The following is a 16,792-nucleotide window of genomic DNA, read 5'->3' on the forward strand; positions in this document are numbered from 1 at the left end:
TCGTGTCATTTTATTCCCTATAAATTAGACTGAAGCATTCTTTTTATAATGGAAGACTGTTGATAAATACACTATGTGCATAGAGATGCTTTCTTTCTGCTGAAACCACTATTAATTATGAAACTTGCAGTGTGACTGATTCAGTAAATTTATTTTTCCAGTTTATGGCCCTGAAATGCCTTGTTTTAGCAACTCCTTTCTGAAATGAAGCTAAGAAAATATTTCAAATCTACTTCTAATCCTGTCATTTTATGGTTATTCAGAGATTAATAAGTGTTTGTAATTAGAATCTTTTGTATTTTAAATGAACTGTTTCCTAGATTTTTAAGTAATAACAGTAAATGTAAATTATGTGATCGCTTATGAAAATTGCATATACTTCTGTAGTATTACATGAAGATTGATTTAAATTTAGTATCTTTTTCTTGTTGGGTATTTTTTAAAGAAAAAATGGATATGAAATGCAAATAAAAGATTATGAAATGCAAAATTACAGTTAAAAAGGGAAGAGATTACATTTTTTGTAACACAAGTACAAAAATACTGACTAGAAAAATGTCATTTGGTGCTGTAATGAAAGGTTAATTTACCTTCAAGTCTTTATTCATAATATGTATTTTACTTTTCATTCTCATTTCAGGGGCCTTCTTTTCCTCCACTGTCTGAATATGCCCCACCACCGAATCCGAATGCTGACCATCTAGTAGCAGCTAATCCATTTGATGACAACTATAATACCATTTCCTATAAGCCTCTACCTTCATCAAATCCATATCTTAGCCCTGGTTACCCTGGATTTGGAGGCTACGGCTCATTCAGAATGCCACCTCATGTACCCCCAAGAATGTCATCCCCATACTGTGGTCCTTATTCACTTAGGAATCAGCCACACCCATTTCCTCAAAATCCTTTAGGTATTGGTTTTAATCGGCCTCATGCTTTTAACTTTGGGCCACATGATAATTCAGGTTTTGGAAATCCAGCATATAATAGTCCACTAAGTCAGAATGTTAATATGTCTAATCAACATTTTAGACAAAATCCTGCTGAAAACTTCAATCAGATTCCTCCACAGAATGCCAGCCAAGTATCCAATCCAGACTTGGCATCTAATTTTGTCCCTGGAAATAATCCAAATTTTACCTCCCAATTAGAATCAAATCATTCATTTATCCCTCCACCAAACACTTTTGGTCAAGCAAAAGCACCCCCACAAAAACAAGACTTTAGTCAAGGAGCAACTAAAAGCACTAATCAGAATTCTTCTGCCCATCCCCCTCATCTCAATATGGATGAAACTGTAAACCAGGGTAATATTGACTTGAAAAATGTTAGTCGAAACAATACAGTAAATCAAGAAAGCAACCGTTCCAACAGCACTGATAATGCAAACAGCAGCCATGCAAATGGAACTCAGAATAAGCCCCGTCAACCCAGAGTTACAGCTGATGGGTGTAATTCTGAAAAGAGCAACAAAACCACTCTCCACCCAAGTCGACATGGCCATTCATCTTCAGACCCAGTATATCCTTGTGGCATTTGTACAAATGAAGTGAATGATGATCAGGATGCCATCTTATGTGAGGCCTCATGCCAGAAATGGTTCCACCGGATCTGTACAGGGATGACTGAAACTGCTTATGGCCTCCTGACTGCAGAAGCTTCAGCAGTATGGGGTTGTGATACCTGCATGGCTGAAAAAGACGTCCAGTTAATGCGCACTAGAGAAACTTTTGGACCACCTGCAGTGGGCTCTGATGGGTAATCAGTAGGTTTTTTTAGCTTAGTTTTTTCCATGGTTATTACATAGGATCTTAAAGTTTCACAGTACAGAAACGAAACAAAACCAGTTATTTATCCTTTAGTTTTTACAATATTTAGCTTCAGTACTGTTGTAAATGTTGTACAGAAATATAAAAGCCTCTTTAATCTTCAAAACAATCTGCTAAAATTTAGATTGGTCATATATAGGTTGTAACTATAAAAAAACCCCAGAATTAGTGAATCCTAATGTATATTTTTAATAAATAAACTGTACCAAAGTGCTACTTTGAAAGCACCATATAAAACATTGAGTTTAGTATCTCCTTTTGTAAGGGTCCATTTAGCTTGTTTTAAAATTTTTTTTGTGTAAGTGAAACACAAATGGGAAACACTTAAGGTTTTTTAAATTTTTAAGAGAATAATACCAGATTTTTCCAGCTATCTCAATTTTAGTTACCTTCACATTTGCAAATATTTCTTGTCACTGCACATGTATGTATGTATGTATGTACGTATGTATGTTGTTAGTAGATTTTATACACATACATACTAGGAACTCAATTCTCATCAGTTTTTCTGTTTGACTTTAGTTAGAGGTAAGTACTTGAAAATCCTCAAAAGCTGTGGTAAATACAATATCTGCACATTTTTAGGAAGTTTTAAAAATAGATGAAATGTATACCTGGGTAGATAGCATTTTGTGAAAATTAGCACTTAATAAAGCAGGTTAAACTATAATCTGTTCTGTCTTCCTACCACTTGGTAGTCAGTAACATGTGAAAGTCCTATTTTGTCTATATTGTATTTTTTGTTGGAAATATGTAATTGCTGTAAATTTTTAAGCAATCAACTTAGCCAACTACAATTTCTTTTGATTTTGTGTGAACATTTTAAAAAATGATTCATTGCATGCTGTATTCTTATTCTTAGAATGAAATCATGATTTCCGCTGTTTTGTGTATAATGTACAGAGCTGGATAGATACTGTGAATAGAGCATTTCAGTGTTTGTTCTCAGGAGTCCACTTAACATTCTACACAATGGTACTTGAGTTGTATTCTGTGCTTAAATTGATCCTGCATTTCCTTTAGCTCTCTACTTAGAAGAATTACACTACCTTTTATAATGTGCAGCCAGCTCTTCCTATGAAAGGAAAATAAATTTACCTCTCCCAAGCAAATTTGAAGGTACTAGGGTTTGTAACATTCTTCTCTCATATTCCATTTTCAAATAGAAGTTATGTATTTTCAATCAAGATGGTTTTCGTTCAAATATTTAGGCTTGAAACAACATTGGCAAATATTATCCTGTAAATATTGAAATGAAAACCACATATACTTGATTCTGACAATGTATTTACCATGTCTGAATTATATATCAGTAGCTGAATGTTTTGTGTGTTTAAATCAGTGGTACTTTTAGAGTGTTCCTACACTTAATACTCAGTCAGCTGTTCTTGGGGAAGACAAGCTATTGCTAAATACTAATTGCCTGGCTCCGTTTGACCAAAAGGAGGTAGAATTAATGAAACAGACAGATATGATCTTATCGGGACAGTAGTGGACTGCCCTAGAAGTACTAGAACTTTTAATGAAAGGACTTGCACAAAGGTATAGTAATTCTCCAGTAGCACAGCTCTTTCTCTGGTGCAGTCCTCTTTTCATTCTTGAAAGGCTTCTTTTGTCACAAGAAAAAGTTTTTGAGCAGAAAATCTTAAGAATTTTTCTATCCAGTCTTAGAAGCCTTGCCAATGTTCCACCTGGCGAAAATGTTAGGAGGCCTTTCAAAAAGGCTGTTACTAATGGAAATTTTCCTAGTGGCAATTCCTCTATCAGAACTTATTATGAGGTTTTGTCTTGGTATATCACTGGAGAGTTCCTATTATGCTGGTTTTAAGATGTTGCAGATTCACTAGTATAGAATTAGCTTAGTTTGTACAGGAAAATAAATTGTGCTTATCAGTTAGAGTGCTTAGAATTAGAGCTGTCCTGATTTTTTACTTTAAGTTGTGTGATATTTAAAAGCATTTCTAAAGACTTACTGTCAAAATCAGAATACTTGTGTAAATAAAACTGAACATTTTCTTGGCTAGTGATTGTTCTGCATAGATAATAAAATAGTACATAAAGAAATCCAGTATTTTTTTAAGGCTCCCAGCACTGCCTGATAGAATGACCTCCTTACAGTGTGCTTTAATCCCAGGTGAAAGAAGTGTCAAGAGTCTTCATCTAATAATATTTTAAACTTATCTGTCTTGCACACATTAAAAGGGCTGATGTATACTATACCCTTCACTATGTTAGCTATTTTATAATTAATATTAAAATAATATATAAGCAGTGATTATTTTTGAAGGCAGCTGAAGAGGTTTTGGATTTCTTTTGCTAGTGTATAAAGGCATGGAAAAATCTATACAGTTTTAGATTTTTTTAATTTAAAGGATACAGGCAAGTCCCTTAAATTACAAATGGGTTATATTTTTAAAAAATTTATAAGTTGTTTGGAATTCAAAACACATTTTACCATAGAAACAATCCTTATAAATAGTGGCTAGGTTTCCAGGCTAGCCCATAAAAACCTAATTAATTAACTCATATTGTAGCTGAATTATAGTGCAACCTGAGCCCTGGGTCTTCGAGGCAGGGGCTCAATGGCCCATAGAGGAGGGAGGACATGGGAAGAGGAAGACAGGGTCCTTCCTACCCCTTTTCTGGTACAGAGTCAGCCTTAGGCAGATTTGTTTTAAGTAAGTAAAGTTTAGTCTTTTATTGACTTTATGCTTTTGTTTCTGCATTCCTGTCACACCTATTGGCCCCCTCTGCAGATCCCCAGATTCCCTCATGCTGCCCTTCTACTCCCCAATAGCATCATATCTCAGCCCTTCCCTACCCCAAAGTTCTCTGTGACCAATCTCCCATCCAACCAAAACCCCCATTCCCTTAATATATCTGTTTCAATTAGATGTTAGCAACAAGCTGGTTGCTGACTATTTCAGGACACTAACATCTTGGCCATATATATGCCTGTTGAGCTCTTCCCCCAATTCTAGCACTGACCTCTTCCTCCCTCCTACCCCCACCCCAATATATTGGGTGCAGACATTGCTAATCAATGGCCATGGCTCATTTACTTAATCTACTCTAAGTGTCAATGGCTAATAGCTAGCTACCAATCCCTCCTAGAAGTATAGAGTGCTTGTTAACCAAAATGAATCTAATTGGTGGGATCTCAAGGAGCATTAACAAATTGAAATGGAAAAACAAAATTATGCAGTGTTAGCTGTGGTGGTGAGGTGTTTTGGAATAGATAGCCTGGGTTCAGTTTTCCTAACAACTCTTGCTTTTCCCACTCTTCTAAACCTGCAGTTTCTTTTATATTTTCAATGTTTTCACAGCTTTATATTATACTTGTCTTCTCCAACCCCACCCAATATCATCCGGCCATCTGGATGACATGCTTTGTCTGTCTGATTGTCCAGTGATAGATAAATGGTCTCTTCTACTGGATGTGGAAGGGACTTTTGGGACAGGGAATCCTGTCTCAAACAGTAGAAGGGAGGATATTGAATAAGCTAGTTTGGTGTAAAGGTCATTCATAAAAAGGGCTTCAAAAGTTGAGGACTCTAATGTTTTAAGTTTTTACAAAAACAATATGTCCCTTTTTTCTCATTCTTGTTAATAACACTATCTGTAGTTATATTTAAAGGACTTTATCTTCACTTACCAGTACTTTTCATGTTATATAGATGATGTTGCCTGCTAGTCAAAATGTTATCTTTTATAAAAGAAAGTCCTGCTTCTTATCATGATGTATGTGACTTAAATGACTGTTTCATATTAAAACTATTCCTTCCTTATGTACTGTTTACATATGCCTCTTTTTGGGATATTAGTTCAGTACTTTTATACAAATCTGAGTGTGTTCCACATTGGTGACATGTATTTTTGCAACTAATTTTTTTGAGTTTTGTTCTGATTATAAATTAGAGCATGTCTGAATTAACACATGCATTAGTGCTGTGGTCTGTGGCAAAATTACTGTAATTCAAATTGGAAAAAAAAAAGAGTTTCCAGACTTTGTCCAACATTTATTCTTATGACAAAGAAAATTACTATGTAATACTAATTATTTCATATGATGGTGTGTTTTAAGCTACTCTATGAAGTATGTGAAACATCACTGTTTAAGGATTGGTGGCTGGCCTGGTGTCCTTGAACTGGGAGAGAAGGGTAAATTTAATGTTAGCAATTCATGATATTCATAGTAGAATAATTACTTCTTGAAAACTTGGTCATCTTTTGCAGGCATAATTTAATAGGAAATGGTTAGCTGGAAAATATGGTGTATAGTAGAATTGTTTAATGTGGTTAGTAATGTTAATAATGCTATTTAATTATAAATTGACACTTAAGGCTTTTAAAACCTATACTGTGTGATCATCAATTGACTAAAATATATTTTTGACATAGTCTTAGTCATCTAATTATTTCACAAGGCTTTTGTAGATTACAATAAATTTTATATATTTTTAAAATGAAAATATTAAATAGTATTCCTTCAAATACACCAAATTTTATACCTTTAGTGATGCGTTATACAGATCTCCACCATCATCCTCTTCCTTTCCCCCCTCCAGGAAATATTTCTTTTTTTTAATCATTGGGATAATGTAAAACTTCATTAATTTGAACAAAACTAGTTCAGAATTTGTGATTATTAAAATAAGCACTGAATTGGACTTAGCTTTTGTATTTTACATGAAGAAAGGTGTTTATGAGAAAAACCCATATATACAAGATCATAAGGAAAATTAATGTTAATCTTAAGAGAATACTTTTTAAGCACTTTAAGAACAAATATTATTTATGTTTACATATAAATAATATGCTAACCACAAACATTATCATCAAATTGGTAGTTCCTCTACTAGACAACACTTGATCTAATTCAAATAAGAACCTGTATCTTTTGAACAGAATAGAAATTGCATTTCTTTTTTAAAAAAATTCTCATTTTCATACTTTTCATTCAAGTTCTGACTTGTTGAAGTTTTTCTGTATTATAATCTGTGTTCATTTTGACACTATTAGATGCTGCAGGTATTACATACATGACCTGGTCTTTTTAGTCACCTGATCATATATTAATAATCAGATTGATTGAAAAGAAATTAGTTTTAGTTCTTGACATGTAAAAAAATAACAGATCAATCTATTAGCAGTCTTTGGACTGATTATGTTGATTACGGACATGACTTTAGACTTGAATGCACAGTGTTCTTCATGGGTTTTTGTGTAAGAATTTATATTTAGGAAAAGTTTTCGCATTTTGCTTTTGCCTGGTACTTTGGCATATTGTTTTTTGAAACTGATTCTCACTTTTGATTCAGTTGTACAGGTTTAAAGAAGTGTTTATTATTAAATGATTCATGAATTGCTAACTCAAGTAACTTTGTGGAAAAATTAAAATGAGAAAATACCATGATATGACTTGAATTGTTTGTTCAAAATGATTTAGGCTTTTTTATTTGGACAGTACATAGGTTACTGTCTTTAGGGAAATAAAATTGGCTCATTGATTGAATGGTAAATGTTCATATTCAATTATTTAAGTGCTTCTGACTGTTAATTTAAATATTTTCAATTTCTTTGTAATTAAATAATGAGAAGCCAATTCTATTCTCTTTATGAGAAAATTAACTTTAAAATGTTTCCTACAAAGTATAGTTAATTTGTAAATCATCTTATCCCTTTCTCTTCTCCCCTTACACACCATTCTTAAATATAAGACCTTCTGAAGGAATATAATTTATTGTCTTCCACCTTATTTTTTTTATTTGTTTCACATTACTGTGGCCTTTCAGGTTAGTGGCAAATAGAAAAGTAGTAAGAAAAGTTACAGTTACTGCCATCCAGACAGTTCATAATATGAGTTATTGTTGGCCTTTCATTTAAAAGATTATGCCAAATGTCATGTGTGCATAGTAAGAGGAGTGTTTGTTTATCAGAATCCATCTACTATTAGTAGAAACTATGTATGGCAGGCTTTCTTGAACAATATGTATTGTAAGTTTTCCTATATTGTTATTTTGCAGTAAATTCTTTCAAATAAAGCTAATTTTTAAAGAGAAAATGCCTATTTATTTGAGTATCAGGCCTTGTCTTATGGCAAGTAAGGGATAAGCATCTTTGTTCATATATTGGTACAGGTAAGCATTATGTAGGACTGTGGCCCCAGAATTAATTAGCATATCTTGTTAATGAGACCAGCCCTTCAGATTAAGCATTTCCTTTTCTAGATCTGTGAAACTTTTGTAGGACTATGGATTTCAGACTTTATGAATGAGCTTTGATGTTCTTTTATTATGTTTAACTTGTATCTTCTACATTAAATAGGAATTCAGTGCTGGGGCAGAAAACACAATGCATAAGGGTTCCTCCACAACCACAAAAAGCTTGAGAACCTCTTTGATAAAAAGACTAACATAGTTCTATTGAGGATAAATTTACTATTTAATTAGATCATAGAGTTGTTATGAGGACAACATTTTGTAAACCTTGAAGTGCTATAAAAGGGGAGTTACAGAATTTTCATGTGAATGTTGAGTTTACCAAAATGTTACTGATCATAGGATATGGAATGTTTTTAAGAAGTAATCTGTCGAATGTATAAAGAATTTACATGAAAAAGGAATTTTACTGCTGAATCTGGACAGGGCTAAAAGGTGCAAAGAGAATGTCAGGATATTAATAAAAATGTGAATATAAGATTAAAGGAATTTAAAGCCCATGTATGTAAAATGAGTAGAAATGTCTTTTTAAAAGTTTTTGATTATCTTTTTTTATGTCACTTTCCTTCCCAATCTTCCTTTTCCCCTATTCCCCACTCCCAACAAATAGTTGAGCAAAAAAATCCTACTGTACATGTGTGAAAATATATGCCTCATAAAAAAACAAAACAAAAAAGAAAATATATGCCTCATGCTGGACTTAGAATAAACCACCATCAGACCTTAAAGTTTTGAAGTCTTTCTATATTATTTACCTTTATGTTTTTGCAATCACCATATAAACTGATTTCTAGCCCTGCTTACTTTATGTTATGGCTCCCCATATTTCTCTGAATTCTTCATCTGAGAGGAATTATTGAAACTGAAGTTACAGGCATATTTGTTTTAAGGCACAGTAATATTCAATTATGTTAATATAGATGAAAGGGAATGTCTAAGGCAGTGGTTCCTATTCAAGGGATTCCCACTAATGGTTCAGGGGGTTCAAGCTAAACATTCTTTAAGAACACCTTAAGCAGTAAATAGTTGATTATGTTACAAATATGTTTTTCCTCTGTGTCAACATGTGAATGCAATTGTGCATGTTTGAAGGATCTTAGATTTGTTTCTGCAGCTATTTGGAGCTTGTAGGGACAAAAGTTATGGTAGTTTTGTAAGCACATAACTAAATCTAAAAGAATATCATGAATATGATATTAAATTACACTGTGCATTCACAACACATTTTTTTGTTGTTAGAAGAGGTTTGGGAACAAAATCATTGGGAATGATTGATCTAGGTTAGACACCTAGGAAAAAAACCAGTTAATCCATAAATACCTGAGTGTCTACTATGTGTCTAGACTGTTGTGAGGAGGGAAAAATAGAAGTAATCTTTGATTTATGAATACTTAGCCAGAAAACAGCCACATCAGAGATGTAGGCAATTTAAAGTCAAGTCAACAAGCATTTATTAAAGAACTTACTATGAACCAGGCAATGTGCTTAGTGCTGGGCATACAAGCAAAAAGATACAGTCCCACCCTCAAGATGCTTACATTCTAATGTGGTAAGACAACTGGGTGGGGAAGGAGGAGAGGAATAGTGTCAAAATCCTCAATTTATTATATACCCTGAGCAATACTTGCCCTTGGAGTGCCTTCTCATGCATTTGTATAAAGTTAACAAGTGTCCGTGAGAACTAGCACCACAGCAGCATACCACCCCATGCAGTAGAGGCAGACATAATGTGTTTCTGATTGGAATTTACAATGCATTTTCTCATAGAAAAAGTTTTATATAAAGTTATCTGTCATTGAAATAGTGCTTTTAGCATCATGGTCCACATTCATTATGGCTTGTACACTGGTCTAGGAACATGTCTTAGACCATTTATGTATTTCAATAGCTTTTATAACATTGTTTGAATGAAAAACTTATTCCATATTCCAAACAGCAGACTTGGAAATAAACATTTTGGAAAGCATCCATTTCAAAAGGAAGCTGGGATCTGTGTTAATATAACATAGTCTTCCCTCAAGGATTGAAGAGCTCATAATCATTTGTGGAAAAAAGATTTACATATAAGTTCCATGAAAGGAGAGACCAGTGTGGTCTTGTTAATTAAGAAAGATTTATGAAAGTTAGACTGGATCAAGAACTGATAAGATTCGGGTTTAATTTGGTTCAAGTTCAATTTAACAAGCATTTGTTACAAATTCTCTACTGTATATATTTTATAGTGCTACTCTGGGGAAGTTTACAAAGTTTAGTTGAGACCTGGTCCTTGCTTTGTAGGAGCTTACAGGGAAGTGCACTGAGGTAGTAGAAAAAGAAGAAAATATAACAGGTCTCAGAATACTTGCACACAATACAAAATCCAGATGGGAATTGAATCAGGCTTAGTATATTTCATATATACCTAAAGGCTGGCTTCTCATGGTCTAGTCCCCTTTTTAAAATATATTCCAGAATATTGCCAAGAATTGAATTCATTGAATTTATTCTTTACCATTTAAAAAATTGTAGTATTTGCTCTTTTCCCATTTTCTAATTGTCCTATTCTCTATGATGTTTCAAAAATCATTGACTATGACTCGTATCTACTAGTTTCCTAAAGTAACCTTGAGTTTAGTCCATCTGGGCCTGGTTAGTTGGACTTATCAAAGACAGCTAGGTGTTCTCTTCCCTACTTGTCTTGAGTTTTAATTCCCTATTAGCCTTTTAAAATTTGTCTTCCAACCCAAAGATCCTTGGCAAAGAAACAAGTAAAATAAGAATTGAGCAGCTCTGATTTCTCTTCATTATATGTTTTTGCCTTTCCATCCTCCTTTAGCAGGCCATCCTGAATAGTAATCAGTGGCTGACTCATTCTATCCACTTGATTTCTGGTCCTACCCTTTATTTCCCCTCTCCAATATAGCCTTAATTCTGTTAATAAGTCAACAAGCATTTGTTAAGCACTCAGAGAGTTGAAGGAAAGGAGTAAAGTATAAGAAGAATGGGAAGGTAGGAATTGTCATAGACATAGTCACCACAATTTTATAACCTTCTCCAGCTCAAATTCAGAACATGTGAATAGGAGCGAAGGTGGCGGATCTTGAGAGTAAGCCAAGGATGAGGTTTGGCTAGGTGTGATCACCTAATGGACAAGGGGAAAGGGGTTAACACGTAGAGGAGAATACAGAGTTGAATTGATTCATGAAGGGAAGAGAGAAGAGAATGGTCAGCACTGGGGTAATGGCCTGGAAAATAACCGAAAGATAGTGTTTAGGGGTCACAGTGAGAATGAAGGACAGGGTTAGGATTTATAAGGCACAGGGAAAGATGGAATGGAAAAAAATTGCAATTAATTTTTTTCCTTAGCCTCAGCTTATTCTGAATTTTAATACCCATTATTATTGCTATAGGACTATGCTACATTTTAAAAAAAATTCATCCTCTATTACTAAATTTTGCTTCTAACCTCTATAAATGCCTTTTTAAAATCTGTTGGTCCTCAATCTTCATTTCTCTGTTTGCCTTACTGGTGGCCCTTCCTGGTAACTCCCATGGTGAATGCTATGAGTAACTGTCTATCAGCCATGTTTGTTTACCTCAGGCAAGACTCTCTCTGGGGGCTCTTGAGCAAGGTTCATTTATTTATTTGTAATACAGTGTGTGGTAGAATTACATCTGTGTGGTCCTCTATATGTAATCTGTACTGTGGACCTAATGCCCAACCCACACTTTTAATTCACCTTCACCCTCAGTCTTTATGGAAGGTATGACTAATTTAATTAGTGGTTTATGTCCCTGTCCCTTCCCAACATGCTATGTCAACTTTTAGGCAAGAACCATAACTTCAAAAAGCAATTTAATTCAAATAAATACAAGTATATTAAAATGCAAGCAATTCGTATATTAACAAAAACTTTAATATCTCAATGTTTTCACCAACAAACATGGAACTTCACTCTCCCTGGCTCCCATTGCAGAATGAAGAAATAGAAAGTGCATGTGCCTAATACTAATCTCTTGACACCAATGTGTACAGGAAGAAGTGGTACCAGTCATTAACAGCAATAAGGGTTCAATGGAACCCATCCTTCTCCCTTGGCTCAAACAGCTGCAAAATCCTCAAACTCATTTGCTGGCTTTCTGTACCCATACATTGTCTTGTTCAGCTAGAAAGAACCTCACTTGCCATCTTCAACAAACCTGTGATCACTGCTTCTCATTCCAAGGAGATTTGTGTTCATGCTGTCAATCTTCCTTCTCCTTATCTCTCCTTCTGTCTCTCTAAATCTCACCTTCAAAGTCTGTGCTCCTATTGACATCCACATTGCCTCACTTATAGGGCAGCTTGCTCAGCTGACTTTCACTAATGATTAATAGCTTTCTGTCCAAGGTCCAATGCAAACTAGCTGACTAGCAGGATACAATTATCAATCATTTTACATTTCTTCTCCATCTTTTTTCTTCCTCAGATAATTAGTTTTGAGAGGCCTTCTGCTTCTATTCCTATTGGTCTCCAAAAAATCATAGAACTTTTTTTCTTTTGCATTTTTTTTGCTTTTAATTATTTCAGTTTTTCAATTTAAATCGTTTTCAATTTTCTGTCCCTCTCACCTCCCCCTTCATTATCAAACTTCATCATTGGACTTCTAGAATTATCCTTGTTCATTGCATTGATCAGAGTTCTTAAGTCTTGCAAAGTTAAGTGGCCTATTGATTCTCCTCACTTCATTCTGTATCAGTTCATATAACTCTTTGCAGGTTTTTCTTAAAGGCTCTTTTTGCCATGTCCCCCTTGCCATTTCTTATGGCACAATAGAATTCCATTATATTCATATACTGTATGTTGTTTAGCTATTCCTTAATTTATGGATAATTCCTTATTTTCCAGTTCTTTGCCACTACAAAAAGAGTTGTAAATACTTTTGAATATATGGATAATTTTCCTCTTTCTTTCATTATTTAGGATTATAGGCCTAGTAGTGATTGCTGTTTGGCCTTCCTTTTTTCAAAAGGACCAATCATGGGGTGATGTCTTGACTCACATGAATTGGATTTAAGTGAGGCGTAGTCACACGGTAGTCAGCCTCACTCTTTCTTCCAGAGTCATTTAAGTCCAGTGTTAAGACAAAAGGCAGAATGATTCATGATGGCCCAGTATGCAGTGGATGAATTTGGCATCTTCGGCATCTGACCAAGCTCTAAGTGCTACACAGCACCAGCTTTAGCCACCTTCATGGCCATTGGAACAAATTGTTTTCATCTGCCCATTCCACTAGGGAAAGTTTTCATATGCTTGGGGTAGACACCCCTCTAACTCATCAGTGGCTTTGAGGCCCTTCAGTTACCTTCAACCTGGTTTAGCCCACTTGCCCAGATGTTTAACTGGGTGTGGCATGCTGTGCATGCCACAGCTTCTTGGGGTCACAGGTGAGAGATGAGTGCTAGGTGAACACCAAAGATGGATAAGCCACCCTGGAAAAGGCTCAGCAAGCCCTCACCCCACACGCTAGTCCACTTTGAACATCCCATACATATGATGCAATGACTTTTTGGGCAAAGTTCCAAATTATTTTCTAGAATGGCTGGACCAAGTCACATCTCCACCAACAGTTTGTTAATGTGCCCTGTTTTCCTGAAGCCCCTCCAACATTGTCATTTTCCTTTTGTGTCAGTTTTGCCAATCTGATGGAACTCAGAGTTTTAATTTCTCTAATTATTAGTGATTTGGAGCATTTTATATAGTTATTGATAGCTTCCATTTCTTCCTTTGAAAACTGCTTGTTCATATTTTTTGTTTACTTATAAATTGGGGAATAACAGTTTCTTATATATTTTGGATATAAGACCTTAGGGAATATTGATGCAAAAAAAATTTTCCCAGTTAACTTTCCCTTCTAATTTTGGCTTCATTGGTTTTGCTTATACAAAAATTTTAAATTTTTATTTGATAAAAATTATCCATTTTATCTTAAACAGTCATTTCTATACTTTAGACATGAATTCCTTATCTGTAGATTAAAAATAATTTCTTCAAAATCATACAATTTCAGAGTTGGAAGAGATTTTAGTGACCATGAACAAGTATCTGAACGATAATCCTATCTACTGGGGGCAGAGCCAAGATGGTGGAGTAAAAGTAGGGACTGGCTTGAGCTCTCTCCCAAACCTCTCCAAATACCTGTAAAAATGACTCTAAACAAATTCCAGAGCAGCAGAGCCCACAAAAAGACAGAGTGAAACAAATTGCCAGCCCAAGAAAACCTGGATGGTCAATGGGAAAGGTCTGTGCAATCCAGCATAGGCCACACTGGCACAGACCAGGCCCCAGCAAATTTGAAGCAGGCCTCAGGGGACTGAATCACTAGAAACTGAGGTGGTTTCTAGACTTTTCAACCCACAGACACCAAAGACAAATCAGAAGGTCAGTAGAAAAGGTCTGTCAGACCTGGGCGAGAGGAACACAGACCATCCCTGGCCCTAGTGTTGGCAGGGGGGGGAGCAGGTTACAGACAGTAAGGGGATCAAACAACTGATAAGAAGATTACAGGGACCTTTTTGCTGGCACTGAGGCAGGATTCTGTTGCTTTGCCCATATTTGCAGTCCTGGGGCAAGGGGGAGCACTGGCATAGCAGAGCTTGTGGCAGCAGTGAAGAGCCAACCCTCCTCACAGTTCCAGGGCAGAAAAGAGTGCTTGTGGTCACTCACTGAACAAAGCACAGGCCAGGAGAGGAGTAAACACCTCTCCTTAGATCATACCACCTTGGAAGAGCTAAAAACTTACAGGTCCCTAGAAGAATCTCTGAAAATAACTGCACAAAACCCCTGAAGCTTGGGACAGTACACCCTCCACACTGGAAGCAGAACCCTACTTTAACAAAGAGTTAAAAAGTCAAGTAGTTGGCTGGGAATGTGAGCAAACAGCAGGAAAAAACTCTGACTATAGAAACTGACCTTGGTGACAAGGAAGATCAAAACGTACAACCAGAAGAGAACAAAGTCAAATCTCCTACATCCAAAGCCTCCAAGAAAAATAGGAATTGGTCTCGGGCCATGGAAGAGCTCAAAAATGATTTTGAAAATCAAGTAAGAGAAGTAGAGGGAAAAATTGAGAAGAGAAATGAGAGCGATGCAAGAAAATCATGAAAAATAGTCAACAGCTTGCTAAAGAAGACCCCCAAAATGCTGAAGAAAATAACACCTTAAAAACAGACTAACCCAAATGGCAAAATAGGTCCAAAAAGCCAATGAGAAGAATGCCTTAAAAGACAGAATTAGCTAAATGGAAAAGGAGGTCCAAAAGCTCACTGAAGAAAATAATTCCTTAAAATTAGAATGGAGCAAATGAGAAATGGACTTAACGAGAAATCAAGAAATTATAAAACAAAACCAAAAGAATGAAAAAAGAGAAGACAATATGAAATATCTCATGGGAAAAACAACTGACCTGAAAAATAGATCCAGGAGAGGTAATTTTAAAATTATTGGACTATCTGAAAGCTATGATCAAAAAAACAGCCTAGACATCATCTTTTAAGAAATTATCAAGGAAAATTGCCCTGATATTTTAGAACCAGAGGGTAAAATAGAAATTGAAAGAATCCACTGATCACTCTTGAAAGAGATCCTAAAAGGAAAACTCCCAGGAATATTGTAGCCAAATTCTGGAGTTCCCAGGTCAAGGAGAAAATATAGAAAGCAGCCAGAAAGAAACAATTCAAGTATTGTGGAAACACAATCAGAATGACACAAGATTTACCAGCTTCTACATTAAGGGATTGGAAGGCTTGGAATATGATATTCCAGAGGTCAAAGGAGCTAGGATTTAAACCAAGAATTGCCTACCCAGAAAAACTGAGTGTAATCAATTGGGTGTGTGTGTGTGGTGGTGTTGGGGAATTGACATTCAATGATGTAAAGGAATTTAATTCATTCTTGAGAAGCCAGAGCTAAATAGAAAAATTGACTTTTAAATACAAGACTAAAGAGAAGCATGAAAAGGTAAACAGGAAAAAGAAATCATAAGGGACTTACTTTGAATTGTTTACATTCCTTCACAGAAAGATGATAGTTGTAACTCATGCGACCTTTCTCACTATTACGGTAGATGGAGGGACTATATAGACAAAGGGCATGGGATGAATTAAATATAAAGGGATGATATCTAAAAAATAAAACTAAGGAGTGAGAAATGAATGTACTGGGAGAAGGAGAAAGGGAGAGGTAGAATGGGGTAAATTATCTCATATAAAAGAGACAAGAAAATGCTTTTACAGTGGAGGGGAAGAGGGGGAGATGAGAAGGAATGAATGAACCTTACTCTCATTGGATTAGGCTTAAGGAGGGAATAACATACACACTCAATTGAGTATGGAAATCTATCTTACCCTACAGGAAAGTAGGGGGGAAGGAGATAAGAGAATGGTGGATGATAGAAGGGAGGGCAGATTGGGAGAGGGGGTAGTCAGAAGCAAACATTTTTGAAAAGGGACAGGGTCAAAGGAGAGAACAGAACAAATTGGGGGGCAGGATAGGATAGAGGGAAATATAGTTAGTCTTTCATAACATGACTATTATGGAAGTATTTTGCATGACTACACATGTACAGCCTATGTCAAATTGCCTCCGCTCTCAATGATGGTAAGTGGGGAGGCGGAAAGGGAGAAAAATTGGAACTCAAAGTTTAGAGGAATGAACGTTGAAAATTGTTTTTACATTCAACTAGTAAATATGATATACCAGTAATGGGGTATAGAAATTTA

At 35.4% G+C, this 16,792-nt stretch overlaps 1 protein-coding gene across 1 annotated transcript in view; it reads left to right on the forward strand.

The window, feature by feature from the left end:
- The window catches only part of PYGO1 (pygopus family PHD finger 1), a 35,474-nt gene extending 27,578 nt beyond the window's left edge, over positions 1-7,896 (forward strand). Inside the window, exon 3 of the mRNA XM_036735109.1 lies at positions 641-7,896. Within this exon, the coding sequence (XP_036591004.1) occupies positions 641-1,765 (1,125 nt within the window). The 3' untranslated portion in view covers positions 1,766-7,896. The remainder of the gene's footprint in view (positions 1-640) is intronic.
- The last annotated feature ends 8,896 nt before the right edge of the window (positions 7,897-16,792 follow it).

Source organism: Trichosurus vulpecula, chromosome 8, assembly GCF_011100635.1.
Source record: "Trichosurus vulpecula isolate mTriVul1 chromosome 8, mTriVul1.pri, whole genome shotgun sequence".
Lineage (NCBI taxonomy): Eukaryota > Metazoa > Chordata > Mammalia > Diprotodontia > Phalangeridae > Trichosurus > Trichosurus vulpecula.